Source organism: Brachionichthys hirsutus, chromosome 8 (assembly GCF_040956055.1).
Source record: "Brachionichthys hirsutus isolate HB-005 chromosome 8, CSIRO-AGI_Bhir_v1, whole genome shotgun sequence".
Classification (NCBI taxonomy): domain Eukaryota; kingdom Metazoa; phylum Chordata; class Actinopteri; order Lophiiformes; family Brachionichthyidae; genus Brachionichthys; species Brachionichthys hirsutus.
This window is the reverse complement of record NC_090904.1, coordinates 13,567,132-13,594,578: the sequence shown is the minus strand read 5'-3', so window position 1 is coordinate 13,594,578 and position 27,447 is coordinate 13,567,132. Positions and strand designations below refer to the sequence as shown.

General features: G+C 44.4%; 1 protein-coding gene and 1 non-coding gene across 2 annotated transcripts; both read right to left on the bottom strand.

The window, feature by feature from the left end:
• Nucleotides 1–9,534: 9,534 nt before the first annotated feature.
• On the bottom strand, nt 9,535–9,607 carry trnaf-gaa (transfer RNA phenylalanine (anticodon GAA)). Its single transcript has one exon. It is a non-coding gene; the product is annotated as a tRNA-Phe (tRNA).
• A 113-nt stretch (nt 9,608–9,720) lies between these two features.
• LOC137898877 (inter-alpha-trypsin inhibitor heavy chain H3-like) lies at nt 9,721–17,399 on the bottom strand. Its single transcript, XM_068742930.1, has 22 exons — nt 17,384–17,399; nt 17,229–17,252; nt 16,534–16,691; nt 16,346–16,450; nt 16,112–16,274; nt 15,835–15,945; nt 15,564–15,692; nt 14,987–15,103; nt 14,740–14,908; nt 14,175–14,300; nt 13,793–13,974; nt 13,492–13,677; nt 13,042–13,181; nt 12,782–12,942; nt 12,637–12,666; nt 12,501–12,545; nt 12,316–12,363; nt 12,033–12,146; nt 11,747–11,948; nt 11,000–11,175; nt 10,818–10,911; nt 9,721–10,731 (listed from the first exon to the last, which is right to left on the bottom strand). Exons 3-22 carry the CDS (start codon nt 16,689–16,691, stop codon nt 10,602–10,604), a joined length of 2,586 nt encoding a protein of 861 aa, XP_068599031.1. The 5' UTR covers nt 17,229–17,252; nt 17,384–17,399; the 3' UTR covers nt 9,721–10,601.
• Nucleotides 17,400–27,447: the final 10,048 nt, after the last annotated feature.

Here is a 27,447-nt window from a genome sequence, read left to right as displayed (position 1 = left end):
AAATGCCTCCAAAAGCCCCGATCCTTCAAAAATAGCCACTTCCTCACCACTCCTGGTCTCTCCATCTCTGACTCGCTTCCTTTTTTCCATTTGCTGTGCAAAAGAACGGAAACGTCTTCAGAAGTTTGTTTCAAACGTACCGGAGCAAATGAAGACGGGCCCGTTAAAATTCTCCCCATTGGTTGGGAAACGGGGGAAAAAGTATTTTAACAGTTCATTTTTTTATAAGATGTTCTTCTGGACGTACGAATCCACAGAAGAGGAAGGAGAAGAAAGAGAGCGGAGGGAAGAAGTGAACCTAATCCCGCCATATCCCCACGAGTTGCACGCTTCCAATTAACGACTGGTTGCTTTATCAGTCTCCGACGGGCGATTGCCGTTTTTAATAATTTTCTTTCTCTACACGGATTCTTCCCCTCTATCAGTTCTTCCCGCTCTTATCATCTAACCCCCCCGTGTGCCGTCTTGCTCCCCCCGCCCCCTTGCTTAGGTTGCTGCCGCCATTAAATCATGTTTCTCATGGAGCCGTCCTCTCATGCCTTGTCCGGTGGCAGAGCCCAGTCTATGCAAATAAAGGCGTCGTGCTCCGAGTTTAAATCCGGCGTTCAGCCGCCGACGCGGCAAATTCCACACCGGATTACCCGGCGCCATGTACCAATCTAGATTACAGCACCAAACCGATTGTGTGATCAAGAAACCGCAACGGCATAAAGTCGAGCTCAGCAATAAGACGGAGATCCGTGCGTTGAGCTGCAACACTGGGAGTCAGATAAAGTTCGTCTTCGGCTCCGGATGACAGCGAGAATGTTTAAGCCTTTTCTCCCGACTCATCCACAGCTGGGAAACAACAGCAACCTCTTTCACCCATGCCTTTGTTGGTGCGATTGATTTGGAGGACCTGAAATGTGCCTGTCACATTGATTGATCTGCCCACGTGAAGGGGATGGGGAGGGGGATCCCTCTGCCGGCATGGTAAGAGACGGCAGGTGATGGCTGGCTGACGGAGGCGAGGAGGAGCCGAGGCGGAGGTGCATGATGATCCAGCCTGAGTGTGTGTAGAGGCTCATTGATTCGCTGTTCTCCTCCCTCTGGTCAAGGCGTTACTGGAAGCGGGGGCTGTTATCTCCATCCTGGGGGGGGGCAGGGGGGGGGGGGGGTCACCCACCGCCTCGCTAATGGCAGCATACCATCCTAACCAATCGAGCGAGCCGAGCAGCGAGTCCAGGTGGGCTGTTGCTAGCCACTTCCTCCTGGGTGGGCTATAATTCATCTCCAGACGGGGATATGGCCTTATCTCGCCCTCGCCCCCCCCCCCCCCCCCCACCACCACCCCCCCAGACCTGCCCCTCGCACGCTCCGTCTTAGGGAAAAGATTTTCTGGTGCCCTCGGTTGTGAGTTATAGTCGGGGTTAAGGTGACTGAATAGGCCTGTCTGTTCGGGTCGTCTTTGTGAATTATGTCTTTATGAGGAGTGTGACAGTGCACGTGCACGTTTATACAGCATGTGTGTGTCTTTGTGCGAGACGTATTTATCATGCAAACAAGCTGTGTGGCTTCTCATTAAAGTGTGTTCATACATTAGGTGGAACATTATTGTCATAAGTTATTTTATCATCTGTGTGGCATCGTTGTCGTTGCATTTGAGGGCCAACCCCCCCCCCCTGAATATGCTTCCATACGCACACACACACTCTCCTCCACGCTGCCTCTCGCTGTCATCTCGGCCTATCAATCAAAAATGTATTAAGTCCGGAGCCGGGGCCGATCAAAGGCAGAATTCCTGGGAGGAGAGCAGATAAGGCCTATCTCATTAATAAGTGCTTTACCATCGTAGGGGCCTGCGCGCCTCGCCACACCCTGCCTGCCTCCCTTTGATATCTAATTATCCATCCGTTTCATTCTGTCAGAGAGCGAGTGGAGGGATGACTCATAGTGTCATCACAACCGAACGCTGTTGCGTGTGTGAGTGTGTGTGCGTGTGTTGGGATCCGGGCGAGGGGCTGCACCGAAGCATCGTGACATGCGGCAAATCCAAACCTGCAGCGAATGTAAACAAATGCAAATCAGATGTTCTTGCAAAGGCGAGCGGGTTTTTACGTTTTGGAACACACCCCTTTGGAAAAGATGTCACGTATGCAGCTCGAGCCTGAGAGGGAGAGAAGCGTGTGCTTTATGTAACGCTAACATCAGGCTGCTGCTGGGACTCGGCAGCGGCTTACAAATCTACCTTTTCAAAAACATCTGTGAGGGCAGGAGGAGACGGATCTATTAGCAGCGGGCGAGGAAAGAAACAAGATATTAACACATCAAGGAAAGACGTTGAGGAAACGGGACAATGGAGGAGCGAAGGGTTAAGAGGATCTTTAAAGAAATGCCGAGTAAAGGCTGATGGACAAAAGAGGAAGAAATGAAGAAGGAGACAGGAGAAACGAGAGAATGGGAAGTAGGAGGGAGAGAAAGAGCAAGGATTTCTTTCCCCTTCTCTCCTTGGCTTTCTGTAAGAGTAGCTTGGGAAGATAAGGCTAAAAGGTCCATCAGTCTGTTGCGGAACAATCCATTCTGTGTCTCCCTCCTTTTCCTTTCTCTCAAGATACTGCCTTTCTCTCCGTCTAATGGCACAACTCAGATTTCTAGTGATGCCTCTTGTGATACGGCTCATCTCTGGTGGCACGGTTTACTGACATCACTTATCCACTACGCTCATCCTAAAAAGAGCAAGCCAGCGGCGAGCCCATTGCAAAGGGCAAACATTTTGTTCCTTCCAAGGACAAACCTGCAACGCGGCTAATATTCAAGCCAGTGTCATTTATTGATATGAAGAAAGGCGACAACAAAAAAAACTGAATTTACGTCTTAATTTGAAGAAGCCGTTTTAAACCTTAATCGCTAAAAGCAGAGCTAAGAGACAAACACAAACCACGGAGGATTTAGAAGAACAAAACCTGCGCGCCTAACAAAGACTCACGAGTCTTCGAGTCTTTGTGCTCCCGCTATGAAGAGACTTTCTTCGAGAGAGGAGGTGTGTCAAAGACATGGGTCACAATGTTTACCGAGACTTTTAATCCAATCACAGCACCCCCTCTGCTTTCATTTCCTGTTTCATGGGATTAAAATAAAAAAATTAAACAAAACAAAATTAATTTACGGCCGAATAGTTTTCCGTTTTAAAGATGTGGGTTTTGAAGACAGAGAGAGAAACTACAGAAGCAATAATTAAAGTCAGAAAAGCTAATTATGTTCTGTGAGTTCACATTTTGTTTTGTATTCCTGAAAGAAATGTGTGATGTTAAGCCAAGCAAACAATATGAACATTCATTGCATGCTGACATCTCTCTCTGTCTGTCTCTGACCTGTGGTGAAGCTGCCTGAGGGTTTGAATAACTGTCTGGTGCCAGGCTGCCTCACCCCAAGGCCTTGTTGGAGATGAAATAGGGGTCAGCAGTGGTGGTGGGGGGTGGGTATCTGTGTGTGTGTGTGTGTGTGTTGCACACTCTTTCCATCAATCTCATAAAGCAGATAGAAGGGAAAGTCTGAAAAATGGGCCTAGGTGCAGAGAGATGATTGCAGTCATGGGATTCAGGAAGTTACAAAACAGAGCACGAACAGGGGCAGAAAATCCAGACCCAAGGGCAACAAGCTGTTGCTTTTTCCCCTGATACATTTGGATATATGTTCACATAAACCCCCCCATTCAAAAACAACAAGTTAAACTTGGCCTCCATCTTTCGGGACTCTTCTCCTATTTACACCTAAAATGTAGAAAAGCTATGCTTTTACAGCACAAACATAAGAAATGAGCTGCAGCTGCAACAGCCGACCTCTCCGATCACCGCACACTCACACACTGGCCCTGCAGTGATACTGGACCTGAGAGTCAGAGCCACAACCAGATGAAAGAGCGGTCGACCCGCTGGGATGAACTTCATCTCAGGCTGACCAGGGCTGGAGGGGCTGGTTGCGTGGGTGGCATCGCCTACACCCCATGCATGAGCAAGTCTGGTTGTGATTTGGTCGTTGGAAAGCGAAGACACAGCAGAGTCTTCCCTCGTTTTCTCTGCTTGGAATCTCTTGGCTAACGTGGGTTAGGAAGAGGTGACAAAGAGGTCAGGGGGGCTCCAGTCGACTGTGGCCGGAGGGTGAATGCTGGGGAGGGCCGTTGTTAGAGGGCGGGGGTATCCCTCAGGAGTCTTGCCCTTCCCAAATCAAAACAAACAAACAGAGAGGTCCTCTGATTTAATCTGGCCTGGAAAAAAAGCCCTCCAACCGGACCACACCGGGCCGCCACCTGTAAGCAGCAGGAAGCACTGTAACGGCACCAACTTCGTTTTACGGGTTTGCTCCTTTGCACGTTATCCGACTACATGGAAGGAAAACACTGACGCGCTGGATGTGTTAGGGTCATTTTTTCTGCTCGAAACTGAAGACAGAAGCAGATAAAAAAAAAAACAACAGGAAGCACAATCTAGATAGAATGATCTGCTCCATATTTGGCAAATGTATATTCATGGCTAAAGGCCAGTGAGGAGACTATAGTGGACGTACAGATTTAATAAAACGAAGTCCAATTGCTTTAACAGAAAGCCATCAAGCTCCACAGCGAACTGCCGTAGGTGGCTGCTTGCATCCCCATGCAGGAAGAAGAACAGTCTACGCCAGAGTTGGGCAAACATTTTGACTCGCGGGCCAGAATGGGTTCTAACATTTGGCAGAGGGGCCGGGCGACGAACAGATGGATGGCGTGTTTGTGTGAACTAATATAAATTACATGTAAAAGCCATTTAATGAAAGGTTTGGCATTTTACAGGTAGCATTAGGGAAAGGGTCAAATGAATGAGGTTTAATTATAATAACATTGAATTTAATGATATAATATGGACAAGTTTGGCGGGCCGGATTAAATAGCCCAACGGGCCGTATATGGCCCCCGGGCCTGGGTTTGCCCATGCCTGGTCTACGCCGTCATGGTCGCCGTGACTCATATCACGCTCACGCCAAACTCCTGCACCTTGTTAGAGCTGCACAATACAGCCGAGAGAGGCAAACATGTTGTTCCAGGGACTCGACACTATTCATAGTTTCCATTCAAGAGAGATATGAATTGATCGGTCATCTCTTTGGTCTCTGCGGTAAAAAGCAATTAATTATTGCTATCAAATATTGGCCAAATGAAATGCATAGCGTGCCTCCCAACTGTGATGGATATATATACACATGAGCAGACATCCATGTGAGCTGGGAAATCAGTGGAACGGTATCTGATTGGCTGCCGCCCGGGAACGCCAGCATGTTTGCCTCTCTGACTTCTCGCCATAAACATTCCTTCTGTCTCTGTGTTTCGAAGCTTTGCTGCAACAGTAGACTAAACTTCTCGCTGGCTAGCTGCTACCCCAACACAATGCTAAACAAATTCTTCTTCCTCAGTGGCGAACCCACCAATAGCAGCGCAGCGTTCCGTCAGCTGACCGAAGCAGCAAAAGATGCGGCTGAGATTAGCCCAATCAGGGGTCAGGCTGAGGTTATCACAACCACTCCAAAGCTGAAACAGATGGGGAATGGAGCGCGGCGCAACTCGGCGCTGCAGTCCCTGTATTTCCCTGCTCCACTGGACGAGAATAGAATCAGACTTTTACATTCTGGGTCATGTTGCTTTAACAAATTAAAGCGTGGATCAGCAAGTCGACCTTTAATGTGACGCGTGGAAAGACCTAAATCTCGCTCAGTGATTCAAGTTCTGCGTCTGTCACAGGGTGAAGAAAAGATGCTGAGGAGGGCACATGTCGGAATGTCGGAATGCCTCTTCACGGCCGTGTAAAAAATATTTTATACGACAGTCTCAGACACAAGACGCACGTCCCTTCTTAGAGATGACGATCATCTGCGATTTGGTTTAGGCTTGACATCGAGCCTAGACCTCTAAAGTTTAATCATGAGGGAGAAAACTAATTCTAATTAAAGAGCTTGTGATGATACCGACCTTTTTACACACCAGCAGGATACACAATAGTAGTTTGTGTTTTCTCTAACCCAGGCATGGGCAAACCCAGGCCCGGGGGCCATATGCGGCCCGTTGGTCTCTTTAATCCGGCCCGCCAAACTTGTCCAAATTATATTATTAAATAAAATTGTATTATAATTAAACCTCATTCATTTGACCTTTTTCCTGTAATGCTACCTGTAAAAGGCCAAATCCTTAATGCAATAGCTTTCATGTGTCATTTATATTAGCTCACACAAATACTCCATCCATCGGTGCTTGGTCCGGCCCCTCTGCCAAATTTTAGAACCTATTGTGGCCCGCGAGTCAAAAAGTTTGCCCAGCCCTGCTCTAACCTGTCTAGACTACCCCGGACATCATTCCTGCCGTCTGTCAGTCTGCCTGCCCCCCCCCCCCCCTCTCTGTCTATTTTTGCATAATTGTTTGCTTGTTTTCCTCATTATCTCTCCATCTGGAATTCAACTCCCTGAAGTGATAAACACAAGGCCCCTCGCAGTCTCCCTCTCTTTCCGCCTCTCTCCCGACTCCTCGCACCGAGATGAGATGTAATTGTGAAGTGAACGGTGCCGCGGCGAGAGGACGCGAGGAAAAGCAAACAAACAAAATCAATGAGATAAAACGGTGGAAATATGTACAGCAACTTATCGCAGATGCTAATTGTTTCCGTGTGGGAAGGGGGGGGTGGCCGTATGAGTGTGGGGGGTGGGGTGGGGGGGGAGGAACTTGAGAATATCCTCCCTGTGCGTTTGGCCTGCGCCTGACTTCAGAGCTAAGCCCTCGCTCAAGAGAAGGTCAACGCCAGGTTCAACTTTTCACCTCACATCCTGAGAGAACACATCGAATACCAAGGATTACGCCACCGGATGCTGCAATATCATTTCTGCTCACCTGTTTCTCAGAACTCGAGCTGATATGCAACAGCTGCGATAAAAAAAAAAAAATTAACTTTGTTGTTTTACAAACCGCATTTGCAAACTAGATTTTCCTTGGTGGCAAAAACTTTACTCACAAAGTCAGCACAACATAAAAGTGCCATGTCGGCGGTGAGTGGAGGAGCCTTGGTGTGAATTTTGTGAAAGTTTTAGAGCGGTGCAATGCAAACTGAAAAAAATTATGTGTTCAATTTACTGACATTTAATGTGTGAAGTGGTTGCACAGAACAACTGACTGGTAATCGAGATTTGAGTATATCTTAAAGTTGAACTTACTTTTTTCGGGGGACATTTTAAACTACAACTACAAATATTAGTTCCTTTTAGATTCACCATTGCATCACTGATGTTTACAAATAAAGCTTTCAACATTTACAGGAGGTCAGAATCAGGTTTCCCAGCGTGTATGGAGGTGTGTGTGTGTGTGTGTGTGTGTCCTCCGTGTGTAGGTATGGCGGTGTCACCGCCGGTCAGGTGTAACGGCACAGACAGACAGGCAGGCGACCGGCTGGCGTCAGTGGTCACACGCCTGTCACGACACACCGCACGCCTGGGAGCTGCATACCGCAGCACCCACACTGCAAACGCACAATGATTGCTCAGTCCGCTGTATCACGCACCAGCAGCAGCAGCAATGTGAAATATTCAAGCAGGGACAAAAGGTAGAGCGATGGAGGTGATGGGGGAAGGGAGGGGGGGGAAGAAGGAAGGGGTTCAATACAGTGGGATCCAGTGGATGAAAGGGACAGTATGAAATACCAACTTGTGCCGAACTTGAGCGTTCAGACAACGGTCTCGTCGCTGAGCAGTTTGAGGAAAGAGGTCATTTTTTTTTTGCATTTTCTGAGAAAAACAATAAAAAAAAGTTCCTGCTGGATATTTATTTCACATTTCAGCATTAATAATGAGAATTATAGAGAGAAAAATCTGTGAAAACACTCATCAGTAAAGAGGATGACTTTCATCAGCTATAATCAGAATTATCATTACTGAAGTTATTTATGAAGGAAGCATTCTAGATCTACGATGTAAAGATCTACTCTTGTCCCTTTTTGTATGATTGGAAATTAAACTTTATATTATTACAATGAATAAATCTAAGTTCTTGATGCTCACTTTTGAAATGTCCCTTGATGTACCGGAGGACATGTTTGTACATTGTTCTGCTGTTTATAGAAAAAAAAATCCCACATAAACTAATAAGAATAAAATAGAAACAAAAATAGCCCCCTATTGAAAATTAAACTATTGTTTCAGCACTGGTCACAAATTTATTTTAGTCACTTCCTTAAAAGAGCGCAGTAGTTTTACTATATCTCTAAATAAACTATTACTTTGCAAAACATCAGATCGGCACAGAAGAAATACAAACTTGGAATGTTTCTATCCTTTGCATGAACCGAACTGGAGACAACTATGAAAACAAAACCAACAAAAAAGTGGTCAAAACTTCAACGTGGTGACGCTGGAGACGTTCCGCAGCTCTCTCCCGCCCTCTGGTGGCGCAAAGGGAGACCTGCACCGCATCGCCGCCATTCACAGACACCCCGAGCTTGCACATCTGGTGCTAATCAGCCCAGCTCTCAGAACACAAACAAAGATGCAGACGCACAAGGGCAAACACTTTTGAACGGATCCCCTTAAGAAAATCCCTCTCAACTCCTGAACTTCCGACAACATACTTGGCCTGGATCTGCGGGGGCCATAGACGCGTTATCCATTGCACCACTGGCCCGCACATCAGTTCACGCTCACCTCCATTCAAAGTGATCCATTAATAAACTACAACCATTGGCGCATTTGGTTTCTGAAGAAGAGACGTGCGGTCCAGCGGATGTCTGTGATGACCTGTCAAGAATCGACCATTTAGACGCTTAAATAAGTATAAATTGCAAGTACGGGAAAAGTACAAACTACAATCTTGTATTACGTTTCAATATTCGGCCCCATGTTAAGTGGCTATAATCTAAATTGGGATAAATTAGCTCCACCGTGACGTTATTGACTTTGCATTTGTTTGTCTCCAAGCTGAATAACCTTACCTGAGGTATAAATCCTAAATCCATCTGTTAGTGTTCCTGGAATGTTCAGACATTAATACAAAAAATAAAAACAACAGACTACAAAAAACTTTTTTTTTTCTTTAAACAACACAAAACCCTTCTTTCTGTGGCCCCTCAATGGTTTTGAGAGAAGCTTCTTCTTTTATTGGCGTGAGAAACCCTAAGGACTCACTGCCGCCCCCTCGTGGCCGTAGAACTCTGAACAAGATAACCTACCTACATCTGCTTGACTCCAAGTTTTAATGTTCATTTTTTTAAGGTTAGGACCACCTCGGATTACATGTGGTTTTGGGTTAGTTTAGAATTTTATTTCAAATTTAATTAAAAAAAAATAGGCATGTCCACAGAATGGTGACATTTATCTCAGGTTGTTCACGGCTTGTTTAGAATCTAAATATTTATTGTTGGGCTTGACCAGACAAACACAATTGAATTGCGTTTACACCGCACATTCATGTAGAGGCCCATTGGTGAAATGCTCCGGAGTTCAGACATGAAGACTTTGGTTCCAGAACCATTGAATATAAAATGTAGCCCACCCGGCTGCCGAAACCCGGGATCGAACCAGGGACCTTTAGATCTTCAGTCTAACGCTCTCCCAACTGAGCTATTTCGGCCCGTGGCGTACTGGGATACAATAGTGAGAGTGGATTATAGTGGTATTGCTTTAGAATTAAACCACAAATAAAAGTAGTCACACAGACAGAAAAGAAAACCAGTGACAATCGTGTAAGCTCCATTGTAATAAAATAATATTTTATAAAGTGTAAAATATGAATACATGAATACATTAAGCATAGTTCCTACTCTGACTGTTGCAAATACGGTGAATGAGTATCAAAAATGCAAGGACAGGAGCGCTGAGTGAACACAAGTTGAATCTATAGCAGCTGGTCTTTGGAAAGGGATCTGTAAGAATTAAAACTTAATAGAAGGCTGTGGAATTAGTGTTTAAAGGTCTACCAAGACCACGTCATGACAATAAAAGGCGTTTTGATCGTTTAAAACGAGAGAACCTTGAAGTTCCCTTATGATTCACAGTGAATGTCTACAGCTGACAGTTTGAACTGGCCTATTCTGTTATGCAGTGATATTTAACAATGACTTATGTTGTTGATCATGAATAATTACTGAACTTCGAATTAAGCTGCGTCCATCTGGGAAGGGGTCATTCTGCTCAGTGATTTACCGTCAGGTTTTGCACGGAAAGCTCATCTAGTACCGTTCCTGCACTGACAGGAAGCAATAATTTGTTTTCTACAGATTTGATTGTTGTGGAAGGAAGCTAATATATTATGTAAAATGTGCAATATGTCCATGCTTTACAAGTTATTCATGTTATTAGTAAATGCACACGCCTTACCTTGCGTTCCAACTTTCACAGACTACATAGAGTTACCTAAAAATCACGCATGGTGAAGTCAGAATCATACGCTCTTATTTTGTAATGCCGTAGTGCAAAAATGTGTTTACGTATTCTTTATGGTTGTTTCTGTATTTCTGACACTTTTGGGTATCATTTTATATGTGTTTTAATTGCCACATACAATATTCCCACAGGATGACGTGGCCCCAGTGCAGTGTAGATTTTAAATGTTAACACAAATCGATCTAGAAAAGCCCCGACACGATGTAGTCTGAGGCTCTGCCATCGATCAGACCGGTTCCGTTTTTACCAGCAAACCAGCACTGAATCTTTTCCCCGTCTGTCACATTTCTGCTGAAGTCCTTCTGCCAGTATCTGGAAACAGGACAAAGAAAAGACAGTGTTCATGCAAATAAAGGCTTTTTGTAGCATTATCATTGTGTATATATGCGCTTACACACCTGGTCACGTTGAGAATTTGTTGCTTCACATACATCGTTGCATTCGAGTCCTTCTGACCCGTCACCTCAAACTCAACCCCGTGGTAGAACTGACCTGGAGGGAAGCAGCTCACGTCACATCCGCATGGCTTACTTGAAAGGATCATTGCATCATGATTTCCGGGTCTTTTCCGGGTCCCTACCGAGCAAGCCATGAACTGAAGCAGACAGATGGTGGCTGTCCAGAGTGTAGAATCCCAGGTAGTCCTGACGGACCTGGCGTCTCTTCCAAACCTTTGTGTGTCTGATGACCTCAAATTTAACGGAGTGTCTCAGCGTCACCGTCAGGCAGCAGTTTCTAGTCAGGCTCAAGTCCAGGCTGGAGGAGAGGCAAGGAAATTGTGATAATTTTGGCCGAAATTTCCAGGGTTAGCGTCATAACTGAAATTTGGATTTTTGCTTAAATGTTATTAAAATGGAATTTGGGGAAGAATGGGCCTCTACATGAATGTGCGGTGTAAACGCAATTCAATTGTGTTTGTCTGGTCAATCCTAACAATAAATATTTCAATTCTAAAGGGAAGTCTGGGTTTCCCTGCTTAGGCTGCTGCCCCCGCGACCCGGCCCCGGATAAGCGGAAGATAATGGATGGATGGAATGGAATTTGAGTCTTCACAGATGTGTGATTTAGGTGTAGTTCAAATTTAAGCATGGTTTTTATTTTACATTCCCTTTTTGTTTCGAATTATTTACTGAATCTGTTTAACATTATTTAAATAATTTCTACTTTGCTTATTTTAAATATACGGTGGGAGGGAAAATATCCTCAGATCATTTTTACATGATTTGTTTTTAAAACAAATGCGATAAAAACAACAAAATTCTTCATTACTAAAATATGCGGTATCACCCTAGATTTAATTCGATATATCAAAAACTATGTTACTTACTTGGCTTCTTTGATAGAAGTAGAGTCCGACCAGAGCAGCTTGAATTTCTTGCCATCATGAAAGGCAGTGATTTCCTCAGTGCTCACCTCCAGCCTCACCCCCAGCTTCTCATGGCTGATCCCAAAACGGCCAAAGTAAGTGTTGACATTTGCATCTGGATGAAATTTCTTCTTGTCGATAATTTGGCCATTCACCACTAAACCTGAAAATATGACAGCTTTGAGTTTTATCTTATCATACAAAAGGAGGCATGCATTCTGACTGAGTAAATGCGAACCAGGCTAACCGGATTTTGGGTCTCTGACCAGATTGAAAATGGTTCCAGGTTTGTCATTGATGTTGAAGCACAGAGCATCGTCCCGCTCTGGCAGCTCTATGATGAAATGGGGATCTCCGTCCACTGCGGATAAATCAATGAAACATCCGGTCAGGCAGAAAACATGTAAAATATGAAATCAAAACAGTCTGTTAGAATCCAGGATCTCTTCTGGATTGTCACCGAAATTTAATCATCTGTTCCTGGTAACATTGCTGGTAATATTTCCTGAAAATAAATTTAAAAGGTTTACCATCTGCTACACTTTTGAACGTGGAAGCCCTGTGCTTCGAAGAACCTCCTGCCAAAATGAATGAAAGAGTTCACAAGTTAAGGCATGTCAAAACGTATTTAGACTGAACACTATAACCGGTTCCTGCCATCTGCACGGTTCGATATGTGATCATAGTGCAAGTATTTTAATATGGAAAAACGTACTATTTGATTGGCTATGTGAACGGGGAGCACTGGCTCGGGAGATACCTGTGATCAATAACAAGCACATCTGTCAAGTTGTTCAGCCCAAAAGCAATATTGATGTAATAAGTGATAAGATTTCAAGAGTTTGTCATACCGCCAAGTCTCTCTGCTTTCTGCCGCTGGTCTGAGAAACAAAGCAGGGGTTAGTTGGAGGTCTGTGACGCATTGAGTTGACACGCCAAAAAGACTTACAAAAGAATGAATTACTAGTAAACACATCTGGACTGCTATTCTTGTACCTTCAGTCAGTTTATCTGCGATGAGGGGGCTGCCTGATCCCTCCTCAGTTTCAGGTTTTGTGACCACCATGGATGTGACGGGGGTGACGAAGCTGTAACGCAGTGACATGTCCAGGGCTTTGGCTGTCCTGGCGTCTTTCTCTTCCGGAGTGCCAATATCACTGGGTGATTCAAAAATAAATAGGAGCTGGTTATCTGTTCTGTAATGACATGAACCAGATGTGTAATAAAGCTGACAGACACAGCTCAGATGACCAAACCTGCTCTCCAGTAGCTGCTGGATGGTGAGGTAGGCCCACAGACGCTCTGAGAAGTCGCCAAAGATGTAATGCTTTTCTGGAAAGGTGATATCCAGGTTCGTTACTTGAGCCTTTCCTTTCACCTCAAAGTCCTTTTCAGGCTAAAGAAAGATTACAGATCCAAATACATAAGTCGTTAAAATGTTGGATGGATTTGTTGCTTAGGTCATTTTACTGGATCCAGGACATTTGAACCATGACAGAAGGCGAAAGACTCTTTTGGACTGCAGTTAGCAACAGCTGCTCCATGCTGCTGGTATACTCTGTCTGTTGCAGCATTTCGCACCTGTGCTTCACCAACCTCACATTCCCCTCATTTACATAAATAAAGTACATAAATGTCTATCTACCATAATGACTAGACAATGCTTTATTTATGTTATGAATGACACACTGATGTCCATTTCTCACCCCTTTGGCAAAGACTTCCACGAGGAAGTGTTCTGGGTCGTTGCTTATCACTTGGCCTGACACCACTATCTCGGAGCCATTAAACAACTGGGTGTACTGGTTTTTGGTCAGGAAGTCCACTGCGTTATCGGGATAACGTAGCTCCACCTCCAAGAGCAGAGGGCTGGACACCTCATCGTAGAAACCCTTGAACAAGGACACTTTAAATCATGTAATATCAATGTACCCAAATGTCCCAGGAGGCGTAAAGATAAAAAAAAAAGAATACCAAATTTGCATGGGTATGATTTTTTTGGTCTACCTGAAGCTGAATTGATGCATCTGAACCCACAAAAATCCTGCGGGCCAATCCTTTGTTTTGCTTACTCATCACATCCAGGAAGGAATAATCCACGTCATTTCCAAATCCAAGACAGAACACAGACATCTTCCCTCCAACAGCCGAACGCACGTTCTCCTGGATTATCTTAAGGTTTGACTGTCCTTAAATTTCAAATATGACTTAATATAATACAAATAATATTCAAGAGGTTCTAAAACCTTTACACAAATTATAATTCATTAATCAATCATGAATTAGACTGTTTGCATTCACAAATACTAATAAACTCTGACAGCCCCCCCCAAAAAAACCAAGTCTTTTTTCACATAAAGATTTCATATTGCAAATTTTTACAACTCACCATGGTTTGGCATTCCATCAGTCAGTAAAATAATCATATCTGCACTCCTCTCGGGTAGGTTGCCATTTCCTCTTTCTTTCACCAGCATTCTTACGGCCTTCAATACAGCATCATTAATATTGGTAGCTGGGAGGCAACAGCAGAAAACACAACATTTGTCCAATCATGATGAAATGAAAACCAAGTATAACATTCTCACTGTGTTCCACAGAACAATAGTTGAGCTTTCATGTTGTTTTTGCGCACAAGTCTAGTAAAATATGTCGATACAACCAGTAGGCTATTAGCTTAGCTTAGGTTAAAGGGACGGTGGATGAAGATGCAAGCCTGCTTCTGCCCAAACATCTCAAAATCTAAATATTAGAACCTCTGAAGCCTATAAAGTAACACTGAATCAAAACCTTTTTACAATAATGGTTCCAAGAACAATGACTTCCTTGCATTATTGGCATGTTCATGACAATATCTTTATACCAAGCTTCTCTGTGTCCGTTGACTTCTGTCCAAAAATGTGAAAATATCATCTGAATAAGCAATTTAATAAAATAAAAAAACGTCCTCTCACCTCCGCTGTCCTTTATTTTCCTGACATAGGAAATGGCTTGAGAAACATTTTTCTCTGTTGCTTTGACAAGAGAGTTCCTCCAGGTCACAATTTTATCATCAAACAGGATGAGGGCAAAGTGGTCTTCCTCATGGAGGTCTTTCAGAATGGCTTCCAGTGCTTCCCGTGTCTGTAAAAGTTGCCAGATTCACATATGAAGATGCAAACAGATGGACACATTTTGGGCGTGGACAGGTAAGTTTCTTACCTGTAACATCTTTGTTCCAGACATTGATCCACTTCTGTCAATCACAAACACCACATTCTTTGGGACTCTGGGCAAGTCCGGTGGAGCAAAGAAGTGCACAAAATACCCATTGACGATCTGAATGGAAACACATATACTGTGTGTGACTGAAGGAAATAAAAGAAATGTCACAGGTGTGCACACCCTCGAACCACAAATGGAGCCAACTTAGTTCACAAGAAACTACGACTGCTCTTCATCTTAAAGTTCATTCAAAAACGCTGTAGACTTTGTTAAAGAGTCTATCTGACTTTGGATAAATGGAGTTTTTAATGTTGAAATTTTATATTTTTTCCTGACCTCATTCTGGATCAGAGCCAGATGACATTTTGCATGATAGTTCATATCGAGCCCCCTTCTGACTGTGATTTTTGTGATTTTCCAAATCGCGACAGTATCCGATCCAGATTAAATTTGCTGGCAAGATAGAGGTCACCACCCTACGTGACGTTTCAAATTGCATAAACATTGGTCAATAATCAACCAAGATATTGAGGAACACATTTTGAAGCTACATTTGAAACCGTAGACCACTTACCTGAACTTCGCCAAGGCTCTCTTGCCGCTTCACATCATACTTAACGATGAAATCGCCATCAATTATGGTGGATTCACATCCTGGACATTTCCTCTGCTGCTCCAGAGTTGGAGAGAAAGAGATGTGTGCCTGAAAAACAAATATATTTCATTTCATTGACTGGCTTCCAGTGACGGTACAGGACACAGTATTTATGATGCTTGAAAAAAAGTAACCATGAAGTTTTTGGAAGTCTTGAAACAGAATAAAAGAATTCTGTCAAACTCTTCACCTTCGTGTCGGTGACGGTTTTCTCCACCAGCGAGAGCAGCTCATTGGTGAGGAAAGTTGCAGTGGCTTCAACAAAAGCGATTCCTTGGGGCTCGTAGATGTCTGCAACGATCTGCATCCATGCACACACACACACACATATGCATGTGCGCACATGACACACCATGTTTCATTAACAAGTCATCATCTGTATTGATGGAAACTGGAGGATGTTTTGAGCTCCATCCTGACCAATGCCTCGCTATTAACAGAAAGAAAAACAGAGGAGTGTGTTCAACCTCAAAATCCTGCACGGGTTGTTCGGGTTTGATTCTGGTCACAATCTCATACTGGCCCATTTTCCTCTTAAGCAGCTCCTCGTAGGTCAGAATGAAAGTCACGCTGCCCTTGGCTTCAATGTTAACAGACACCGAAAACTTCTCCATTGTCCTTCCGGAGGCCCTGTAAAGACGGACAGGTACTGTCACGCTCCCATCACCGCCACGCGTTCAGCATTTCTCAATTCAGCGTACTTGACCAGTCCGGCAGTTTGTCCGGAGGAAACAGCCTTCTCATACTCTTTCTTGGCTTTCTCTTTCCCCTTCACCTCCCCGACGTACGTCTGACCTCCAATTGTCCTGGCGAGACATAAAGACATGCATTAAACACAAAGAAGGACAAGATTATGACGGGGAGAAAGACAAGGTGAGTTCTCACTGACATCGTGAAATTGCTGATGAATGCGGTCTTGGGCAGATCCACTTCAAAGAAGATTTCCTGGGATGTGTTTACTTTGTTTAGCGCCTTGGAGGTTATGACTGTGTGGGAAAAACGGTACGTCACTGTGCAGTCCACTTTCACGCTGTACACCTCCACCATCTGAAAGGACGGGCAGAGAGAGAGAGAGAGAGAGAGAGAGAGAGAGAGATCTGGAATGTTTGTTGAATAAATGCATTTCCTTAGGGCTTGAGATCAAGAGATCTCAGCAATAACCATCATAGCAAAAAAGCAAGGCCAGCGGCTTTGGAAGACTGGCAGCCTGTTGTCTCGCAAATCGATTTTGGATCAGGAGAAGTGGAATGGCCCTGAGTGAGAGCGCTTTGCTCTGTAACCACAATGTTGGCGATGGTAAAAATGTCATACTAACAGTGAGGGAATAAACTTCAGATGGACAAATGACTTCTAGTTTTACTTCCTGTTTACTGTCTCCAATAAAGCCAGAGAAAATAAATGCATGCCATTGGACATTAGGGAGGAAAGAAAGGAACGTTGCCATCTGGAAGCAATGAAGCCACAATTTGCAAAGAGAAACAATACTGCCATTGTGAGATAGTTGCCAGTCCTCTTGATCCTGGACTGAACTGTGATCAAACCTCTTTTTCAGAATTTCAGATCAACAAAATCCCTTTTCCTTACATTTGCAGAGCTTGTGCTTCTTTTCTACGAAAGAAAAAGAGATTGAAATATACATTTATTCTCACGGTAGTAACAGTTCTTCTTGTGTTTGGTGGCAGGATGAAACAAAATATGAGTGACAGATATTCACAGTACGGAGAGTGAAAGATGGGTACCTTCAGTGACCTGCTACTCACAGCATTCTTGCTCTCCTGGGAAGAAAACATAGCATTTATTAGGATTGGGAAAATATTTTCCGTCAAAACGTTTTGTACAGACAATGCATCAGTTCTCCTGACAGCCCTCATCCCTTTTGATAAAGTTCACAAACTTAATAGCAAGTGTCTAGCTGACCCCTTTATGTGTGGCTGTGAAATGCACATTAGTGCAGTTTAACAGTATGGCTCATCAAGCTTCTACAAAAAAGCACAGAGAGCGCAGACCTCCGCCAAGCAGCTCATTCCCCTTATAATTAGATTTACTCATCCAGAATCTCATCTGGATCATCAACAAAATTCAATCATCTGTTCCGGATAACATTCCCAACATTTTCTGAAAATGTCAGCAAGATCCATCAGAACTTTGTCAGTTATCTTGCTAACAGACGGCCAGGCAAACAAACACCGGCGATCACATAACCCCCCACCTCGGTGAAGGTAATAATTACATTTGCATTTGTTTACATGCAATTGGTCCACATGGTGGGCCTGATCATAAGTACCAATGCAAAGGCCTTACTTGCAAAGGCATGACAGAAAAACAACACACATCTATAATAAGCCTGAAAGAGTTCAACATGGACATTGGGAAGAAACATCGCAGGACAAACGCTTCCATCACCTCACTTTATGCTTATCCTGGGTGCTGAATAATGATCCAGCTGTTAAAGCGGGAAATACTCAACTATTTTCCCTGAAAAAGCTAGGAATTTGTAGTGTACACCATCAAGAGTGTTCTGGACAGGACCACGGAGCCGTGCAAAGAATTCTTTGTACAGCTAAACACAGAATTAGAAAAGCCCTGCAAGATATTTTAATCCAGTCACTGAGGATCCACCCTGGATAACCTTTCCCCCTTGCTGCAGTTGGGAAGTGCGCACTTTATAATCCTTTCAAATAAATAAATAAATAAATAAATAAATAATAGCCTACGACAAAGCAAGGTTTTAAATACCTGTGTGAGAGCATCTCTGCGGGAAATGACCATGGCTCCTTGGCCCTGAGCCTGAAGCCCCATGCAGATGCATATCCACAGCAGCATGACTCGCAGTGCCGCTGGCATGCCTGGGAAACTGAAGAGCTTTCCCGCAGCTTCGGATGAAAACAAGAGCAGAGGGAATTTGAGGCATGTGGGAATCCAATCTTCTCATAGGAGTTATACTCCGCCTCCACTATGTGCTGCAGGAGGAGGGAGCCCGTCCAACTGGTGTGTCATGTTTGTGCGAGCCAGTGTGCATGGTTTCCTGTAAACTGGCACTCCAGTGTGGGAGGGGGCATTATTTCCATCTCGTCCCAACTTGCCCACCTCAAACTTGTACTTGTGTGTGTGTACGCGCGCATGGTGTGCGTAAAAGGCAACAACTGTAGGTTATAAAGTTATATAAGGCTATAGGTATTTGTTTCCTCTCTGAATGAGGCTGATTATATCACAAAGTGTGAACCACCAGTTAATCAGAAATGAAATGTTGTTCGGTCGTCTCAGGATGACTTTGGACAGTTTGGTCATATGAAGGAATGTTTCAACAAGTTGTCACTTCCCTTAACGTCTATTACCACCGTTTAGGACACACAGAAGTCAGTATGTTTCACAAATAGACACAATTGTTTCTGGATTATATTGCATGCAATTATATTTCCACACAATTGATCTCTCTTGAGACGTAATTGTAGAATAGAATAGAACAGCACTTTATTGTCATTTCACACAGTGATGCTATGAAATTGTCATTACAATGCTGCTGCTTCAAGCTGATTCTTTTTACTAAAGATTTTGATTTGGAAGATTTCCATGGTAACGCTGATTTGCGATGCCTTTTTACAGAGTTTTGAAAAGGCCGGACACGATGTAGTCCGTTGCGTCTCTATCAATCAGGCCTGCTCCGTTGTTGTGAATGGACCTGGAAAACGACCCATCATTCAATGATCCATTAAGAATCTTCTCTCCATTGGTGACTTTCACAAAATAATGGGAATGTTATTGGGGATGTTATAATGCATGGGTCGGGAACCTTTTTGACTAAGAGAGCCATGAAAGCTAAATATTTGGAAATTTATTTCAGTGACAGCCATATAATATATTTTAAACGTGAATTCAACTAAATGTCAGTATAAGCGGTAAGCAGGTAATAAAACTAGTATAATAAGCCTCTGAATGTTACGGACTAACGTGAGCGGACCCCAGAAAGCAGAGAACAGAGACGGTGCGATTGTTGAATTTATCATTTACTGTTGTGTTCTGTTATGCAGATCTAAACCTAGGGGGCGCTGTAGGAATGTGCGAGAGCGGAAATGGATGGTTGTGAATGAGGAAGAATAAAGTACCAGACTGAAGCACATGAGCTCCCCGGCTAAGTATTTATTACGGTGATTAAACACCACATTTTTGGCGACGAGGATGACAGTTTCTGTACCTTTACCTGCACCTTTCATGCCGTGCCCAGGCGAACCTACTATCGCTTTTACGATGTGGTTGAAGATGTTCGAGAACTACATGCTAGTCATCGGAGCTACAGGGGATAGCTGGCCCGATGCTAGAAAGCGTGCCGTTCTTCTCCATGCCCTTGGGACAGAGGGTCAGAGACTGTTTTATGCTTTGCCGGATACAGGTACTACTTATGCTTCGGCTGTTGAGGGACTAAGAAAGCATTTCGTTCCCAAAGTAAACGTGATTGCAGAACGTCACAAATTCCGCCAGAGAGCACAGAGGCCTGATGAGACGGTGAACGAGTTCTTAGCTGCGCTGCGCCAACTCGCTGCTGCTTGTGAGTTTGGAGAGATGGAGGAGCAGATGCTTCGTGATCAGATGATAGAGCGTGTTGCCAATACGCGCATACGGGACAGACTGCTGCTGGAAGCGGACTTGAACCTAGCTAAGGCTACTACATTAGCTTTGCAGATCGAGACTGGATTACGTAACGCGGACGTTTTTTCTGACAACATGGCTGCTGCACAGGTGAGAGCCATTCGCTGACCAGTAGTGGGTCAATTACGTGCAACAGTGTCTCATGAGGGACATTCGGCTGAATGCTCATTTGTGATTGTTGAGTCAGGTGCTGCTTTACTGGGGTTATACCTGTTCGTTGCTCTGCGTATGTGTATTGAGGGTAACAAAGTAATCCCTGCTGCTAACCCAAATGGTTCACCTGATCCTGAGCATGCATTGCCAGTTACAATGCCACTGACTGTACGAGAAGTTGGATGTGCAAAAAGCTTTGTGCACAAAATACAACTGAAGCCACATGCTATTCCAGTTCAGCAGAAATTGAGGAGACTTCCGTTCTCAGTAAGACAAGCTGTTACTGAGGAGCTCAAAGACCTACAAGACAGAGGCATAATTGAGCAAATTGACGCATCTCCGTGGGTCTCACCCATCGTTGTCACCCAGAGACGAGGCGGAGGAAAGCTTCGTATGTGTGTTGACCTGAGGGAGCCAAATAAATCGATTGTCTGTGACTGCTACTCCTTACCTCACATGGATGAACTGCTGACCAATTTGCGAGGGGCTACTGTCTTTTCTACTATTGACCTTGCCTCTGCATATCACCAACTGCTGCTTCACCCAGATAGCCGTGATATAACTGCGTTTATCACACACGAGGGACTTTTCAGGTTCTGCCGTGTTCCCCTTGGCCTCGCTTCAGCTCCATCAGCATTCCAAAAGATGATGTCTACTATACTGTCTGGCCTTCCAGGAGTTCAAGCCTACCTTGATGACATCATATGCTATGGCACTAACCAGCAGGAACAAGATGCCAATTTAAAGAGGGTGCTGAATGCCTTGAATGAGGCGGGACTCAAGTTGAACATGACTAAATGTAAATTCAATCAGAAAACTTTGTCTTTCCTAGGACATACGATATCCGGAGATGGACTCCACCCTGACAAAGACCGAGTCAATGCAGTGACTCATGCACCTGCACCACATGATGCACACTCCCTGAGATCCTTCCTTGGTCTTGCATCGTGGTATAGTAAGTTCATTCCTGACTTTGCTACTGTTGTTGAACCACTACGTGCTGCTCTCAAGGATGCTACTGACCTGAGGTTCATCTGGACTGCTGAGGCTGAGTCCAGTTTCACTGAAATTAAAAGACTGATAGTGGAGAGCCCTGCTCTGGCACTATATGACCCTGATCTGCCTACTCAAGTGACAACAGATGCTTCTAACTATGGGCTAGGGGCTGTGCTCACCCAGCTTCACCCAGACAACACAGAGAGAACCGTTGCCTTTGCATCCAGGACCCTTTCTCCTGCTGAAAGGAAGTACTCTACCATTGAACGGGAAGCTCTTGCATGTGTCTGGGCAGTGGAGAGATGGAGAACCTACCTGTGGGGACGCCACTTCACACTGCGCACAGACCACCAAGCTCTTACATTCCTCCTGACATCCAGAGGGACTGGTCGTGCTGGACTGAGAATTGCACGATGGTCCGCTAGACTGCTTTGTTTCACTTATGATGTCACTTACCATCCAGGCAAGCAGAATGTGACAGCTGACTGTCTTTCCAGAATTCCATTTTCCTCTACAGGGGATGCTGCGGAGGTGCCGGACATGGTTGCTGCTATCTTCCAGGATTTGTTGCAAGCCATCTCCCTGCCGGAATTCACTGCAGCCTGTGAAACATGCCCTGAACTGACACAGCTGAGACGTCAGATCCAGACGGGCTGGCCCAAATGCCGGAAGAATGTGACACCGGAACTCGCTTCATACTTCAATGTGTCTGATACGGGAATTCCCTACAAATGTAAGAGATGAACTGGCTGTTGATGACTCACTTATCATGAGGGGCACAGATCGCTTGATTGTTCCTGTTTCACTCAGATCCAGAGTGATAGATCTGGCTCATGAAGGACACCAAGGACTGGTACGCACGAAACAGAGACTGCGTGAGCTGTATTGCTGGCCACAAATGGATACTTACGTACACAATATGATCGCTTCATGTGTGTCATGCCAGTATTCTGATAAGACTGTGAAAACTGTGCCTGCACCACTCATACCTGTGGATCTAGCAAATGGCCCATGGGAAAAAGTGGGAATTGACATCACAGGTCCTTTCGACCATGCTACATGGGACTGTCGCTATGCCATTACTCTTACTGATTACTATAGTAAGTGGCCTGAAGTAGCATTTGCACCCACTGTCACTACGGAAATGGTTATTCAGTTTCTAACTACTGTCTTTAGCCGTGAGGGAAATCCTTCTTCCCTGGTTTCTGATAATGGCTGTCAATTCACCTCCCATGCATTTGCAAATTTTCTGAGGCAGAGAGAGATAAAGCACCTGCGCTCCAGTGTGTATTATCCGAGAGCTAACGGAGCCATTGAAAGATTCAACAGAGTGCTTAAAGAATGTTTACAGACTGCCAACAGAATGCACAAACCATGGAAACAAACTGTAACAGAGTTCTTACAGAACTATCGTGCCACACAACACGCTACAACAGGAGCTACACCATTTGAGTTGCTGAGACACAGAAAGATGCGTACAAAACTACATGTACTCCCTGTCTCACACAAAGTCAAAACACACACACAAGTGGAAGAAACAGTAAAACAAAAGCAACAAAAGAGCAAAGAGTACACAGACAGAAAGGTTGGTGCAAGAGTACCGAGGTTCCAGATAAACGACACTGTGCGTGTCTGGAGACCAGAACATGTTCCAAAGGGATCGTCCAGATTCACTGAACCCCTGACAGTTATCAAGAAAGTGGGACCAAACACTTACCTGCTCAGTGATGGACGGAAATGGAATGCATCCAAGCTAGCATCCTTCCCGAAGGAAGCTCTAACTGCCATGGATAGTGGAAATGTCAACAATGCTACTTTTGATGAGTTTATGGTGCCTGAGAATGTACACCATCATGTACCAGAGCTAGTTCCAAGGCAGAGCAAGAGAACAAGAAATAAACCAAATTGGCTGACAGGATTTGTTAGATAAGGAAATATGATTATGCACTGAGGTATTGCTTATTCTAAAAAGTGAACTTGGTTACAGGATGTGAATACAAAAACAAGTTACTGTTTATTTGTTTGTTCTACATATCATCCTGTTCGACAATTCTTTCATACTTATAATTTCATATCCCTGCTGTTCATTTATGATCGTTAAGCAGTCGAGATTTGTTGTTGTTACAAAATGCTGTTACCTTGCAAAAATGATTTGTTTATTCTGTGTGTGGAAGTGATTCCTTCAAGGAAAAGGGAAATGTTGTGTTCTGTTGTGCAGATCTAAACCTAGGGGGCGCTGTAGGAATGTGCGAGAGCGGAAATGGATGGTTGTGAACGAGGAAGAATAAAGTACCAGACTGAAGCACATGAGCTCCCCGGCTAAGTATTTATTACGGTGATTAAACACCACATTTACTGATATAAATTCAACACAAAAAACAACCTGACTGCACACAGGACGAGGGGCGGCTGGAGCCCAACGTAATATATATAACAAAAATACTTATTGAGGAGGAATTCTCACTCCTGAATTCAAATGGTGTGCGTATCCCTACTCCACGGACACAGGTTCGATTAATTCCACAATGGCAGAGAGCAGGTCCGGTTCAGACAGTTTATTCTCATGAACAATGATTGTCATACATTTGTGCATGGTATCTGTTTAACAACAATTATAAACAGAATAATTAAAGGCACAATAACAGCCAGCAAAAACACTTATAAACCAAGGAGTTGCCACCTAAAGCAGCAGCCACAATTAGGGGAGAGCAGTGGCTGTGAATGGGCCCACACGCCTCTTCAACCTTTGGAAAAATAAGAAAATAATATATCTTAATTATATTGCAATCACAAGCTCGACGTGAAACTAAGCTGTAAAATAAAAGTCCTACCACCTTCCAGAAACAACCCAAACTCACTGGCAACAGGACAGCGCAGCCAACACATCCGCAGCTCAATTTCACCTGGGGATCAGACGAGCAGCCCAGCGTGATCAACGATCAGCTGTAGATCCAATCACATGCTGATGTCACCGGGGTTGTGCATCGCGCTAATTATATGCAAGAGTGGCGTGTGAATGTTTTAGAAAATTACCTGTTCAGATAATAAATTGTGCGCGCAGATGGCCATTCGCGTCAGTCACACCACGACAGCCACATGAGTAACCCGGAAGAGGTGTGGATGCGCGCCCGGCTACAAGGGGGGATATGCCGCCCATTGAGGGGCGAGCCTACACATTGGCATAGCGTCCCACAGTGGCACGGAGGGAGACTACGTATGGCTACATTTTGTTTTATCGCGCCAAATGCAATCATCAAAAGAGCCATAGGTTCCCGACCCCTGACCTAGATGCTTCACCTTGTAGGGAATTTCCATATTAGATGGGATTCCACAATGTGATTACATGCCGACATCACAACATTAGTATTATTACTGATTCACTTGAATGCCTCATCTGGTGACGACACATAATGACGCACATAAACATGGGCTTAGATTGGCTGGGGCGGGACCCCCACCTTGAGGGGGACAGACTCATGGACATAGAAAGACGCGGATGCAGAGGGCGGCCCTTTGTTCGGACCTGAGACAGACACACGGAACAGGATCTAACCTCAGCGCTGATATCTGAACCAACTTGTATTGATCTGCGTATTATATAAATGTCTTAATCTTGACCCAAATCCTCTTTATTGACCATGCACCCACATGGAGAACAAGAACCGGGGAGGGTTAAGGTAAACCCTAACAACCTGCTGGGTTGGTGTTTGGGCAACCGCTCTGCTTTCCGGGTGAGTTTTTGCGGGAGAGTTCTGCCCCGCAGTCACATCGTTTTTCGTCAGACACTGCTCTGTCTCCAGTGCCTGTTGTTCATCACTGTTTTCCTTATGATGGCCCATTTAGGGCTCTCGAGACGGGCGCTAAAATTTTTGTCATAGACATGGGGGGACGTAGAGAGCGCGTCACGTTAGATAGGCTTAAGCCAGCGCATGTGCTGGTTGACGAAGAGGTGTGTCCGGGCCAGGTTCCCCGTCGGGGTCGTCACCCTTCCAGACGCACTGGGGTGTCCCAGTGGGTGGAAGTTCCTGAAAGGAGGCCTTCTGCAGATGTTGTGACACCTAGCGGTGGTCCGAGTGGACCCCTGGAGCTGCAGGTTCCTACAGTCGGACAGCGCAGCCGTTATGGCAGGCTGGATCAGGCCCCCTGTCAGGTATTGGACTTTATCCAGATGTTCCCTCTGGGTGTTCGGGGGGGGGGGGGGGGGGGGGGGGTGGTGACCACTGAGAATAGGTCTCTTACCCAAGAGGTTTATGGGTAATGGGCGTGGTTTTGCGCCCATAAGGTTTTGGTGCTCAGATTGCATTGAGTCTGTTGTTGGCATCTGAATAGTAAAGAGCAGTAATCCACCTTCGTCTCCGAGTCATTCCTCATCCTGCCACAATACAAACAAAAAAAGGATTTCTTCAATAAAGTACCATCTCTGTAATGTATTTGGTCCGTGCCTGGATTCCGTAGTCATGTGATGACGTAGGCATGTTAGCTTGTTGTGTGCGCCGATGTAACATGTAGTTCCGTGACCGGCTGCGCCTCATTAAAAGAAAGGTTTGTTCCAGAATCCGCCTCCTCCTTCCGACCATCCGTAGAAATACATAACAATCTCCATACGAACATCTATCAGCCACAGCTCCAGCAGTCTTAGTGTTGCGCTTCACCTAACTCCGTCGTAGCAACACATGCGACAGCAAACATTAGTTCCGGTCGTACACAAGAAACAGACGTGCAAGAAAATAACAACCAACATCTTAATGAACTTACTAGGTCAACAATTAATTAATGCATTTCAATAGCAGTAACACTGTTTGTAGAACCAAAGTTATATTCTTGATCTTGGTTTCCTCGATATTATGGACACATTTCTCATTGTACATCTCTTTTTGAAGTGCCACCAATTCTTCCAGGTTGATAGTCTCATTGCTGTTTAAATTCTCCATCTTTGCTTGTAGATCCGCCAATTTCTTCTTGTAAGTGGTATTCTGGAAATCACGGTGATTATTCCAATAGTCTATCTCTTCTTGTAGAACCGGAATTCTATTCTCTATCTCGGTATCCTTGCTATTATGGGAAGAATTCACTTTGTCCATCAGTTCTTGTGGATCAGCCATTTCTTCCTTGGATAGTATGCCTATTCTGTACATCTGTCTTTTTGTTGACGGAGGAGCCCCTGCTCCCGAATCCCGAGTCGCTGTCTGTACAGTCGAAATATCTTCCTTGTCCTTTTCTGTCTCATCTAAAAGTTTTTGCAAATGCTGAGCTTGTAGAGTTGCCAATGTTTTCTCCTTAACGGTTTTCCGGAAATTATAGCGCATATTCAAATTGGCTAACTCTGTTTGTAGAACTAAAATTATTTTTTTGATCTCGGATTCCTCGATATTATGGACAAATTTCTCATTGTTCATCTCTTTTTGAAGTGCCACCAATTCTTCCAGGTTGATAGTCTCATTGCTGCTTAAATTCTCCATCTTTGCTTGTAGATCCGCCAATTTCTTCTTGTAAGTGGTATTCTCGAAATCACAGTGATTATTCCAATTGTCTATCGCTGCTTGTAGAACCAAAATTCTACTCTCTATCTCGGCATCCTTGCTATTATGGGAAGAATTCACTTTGTCCATCAGTTCTTGTGGATCCGCCATTTCTTCCTTGGATAGTATGCCTATTCTGTACATCTGTCTGATTGTTAACGGAGGAGCCCCTGCTCCCGAGTCCCGAGTCGCTGTCTGTACAGTCGAAATATCTTCCTTGTCCTTTTCTGTCTCATCTAAAAGTGTTTGCAAATGCTGAGCTTGTAGAGTTGCCAATGTTTTCTCCTTAACGGTTTTCCGGAAATTATAGCGCATATTCAAATTAGCTAACTCTGTTTGTAGAACTAAAATTATTTTTTTGATCTCGGCTTCCTCGATATTATGGACAAATTTCTCATTGTTCATCTCTTTTTGAAGTGCCACCAATTCTTCCTGGTTGATAGTCTCATTGCTGCTTAAATTCTCCATCTTTGCTTGTAGATCCGCCAATT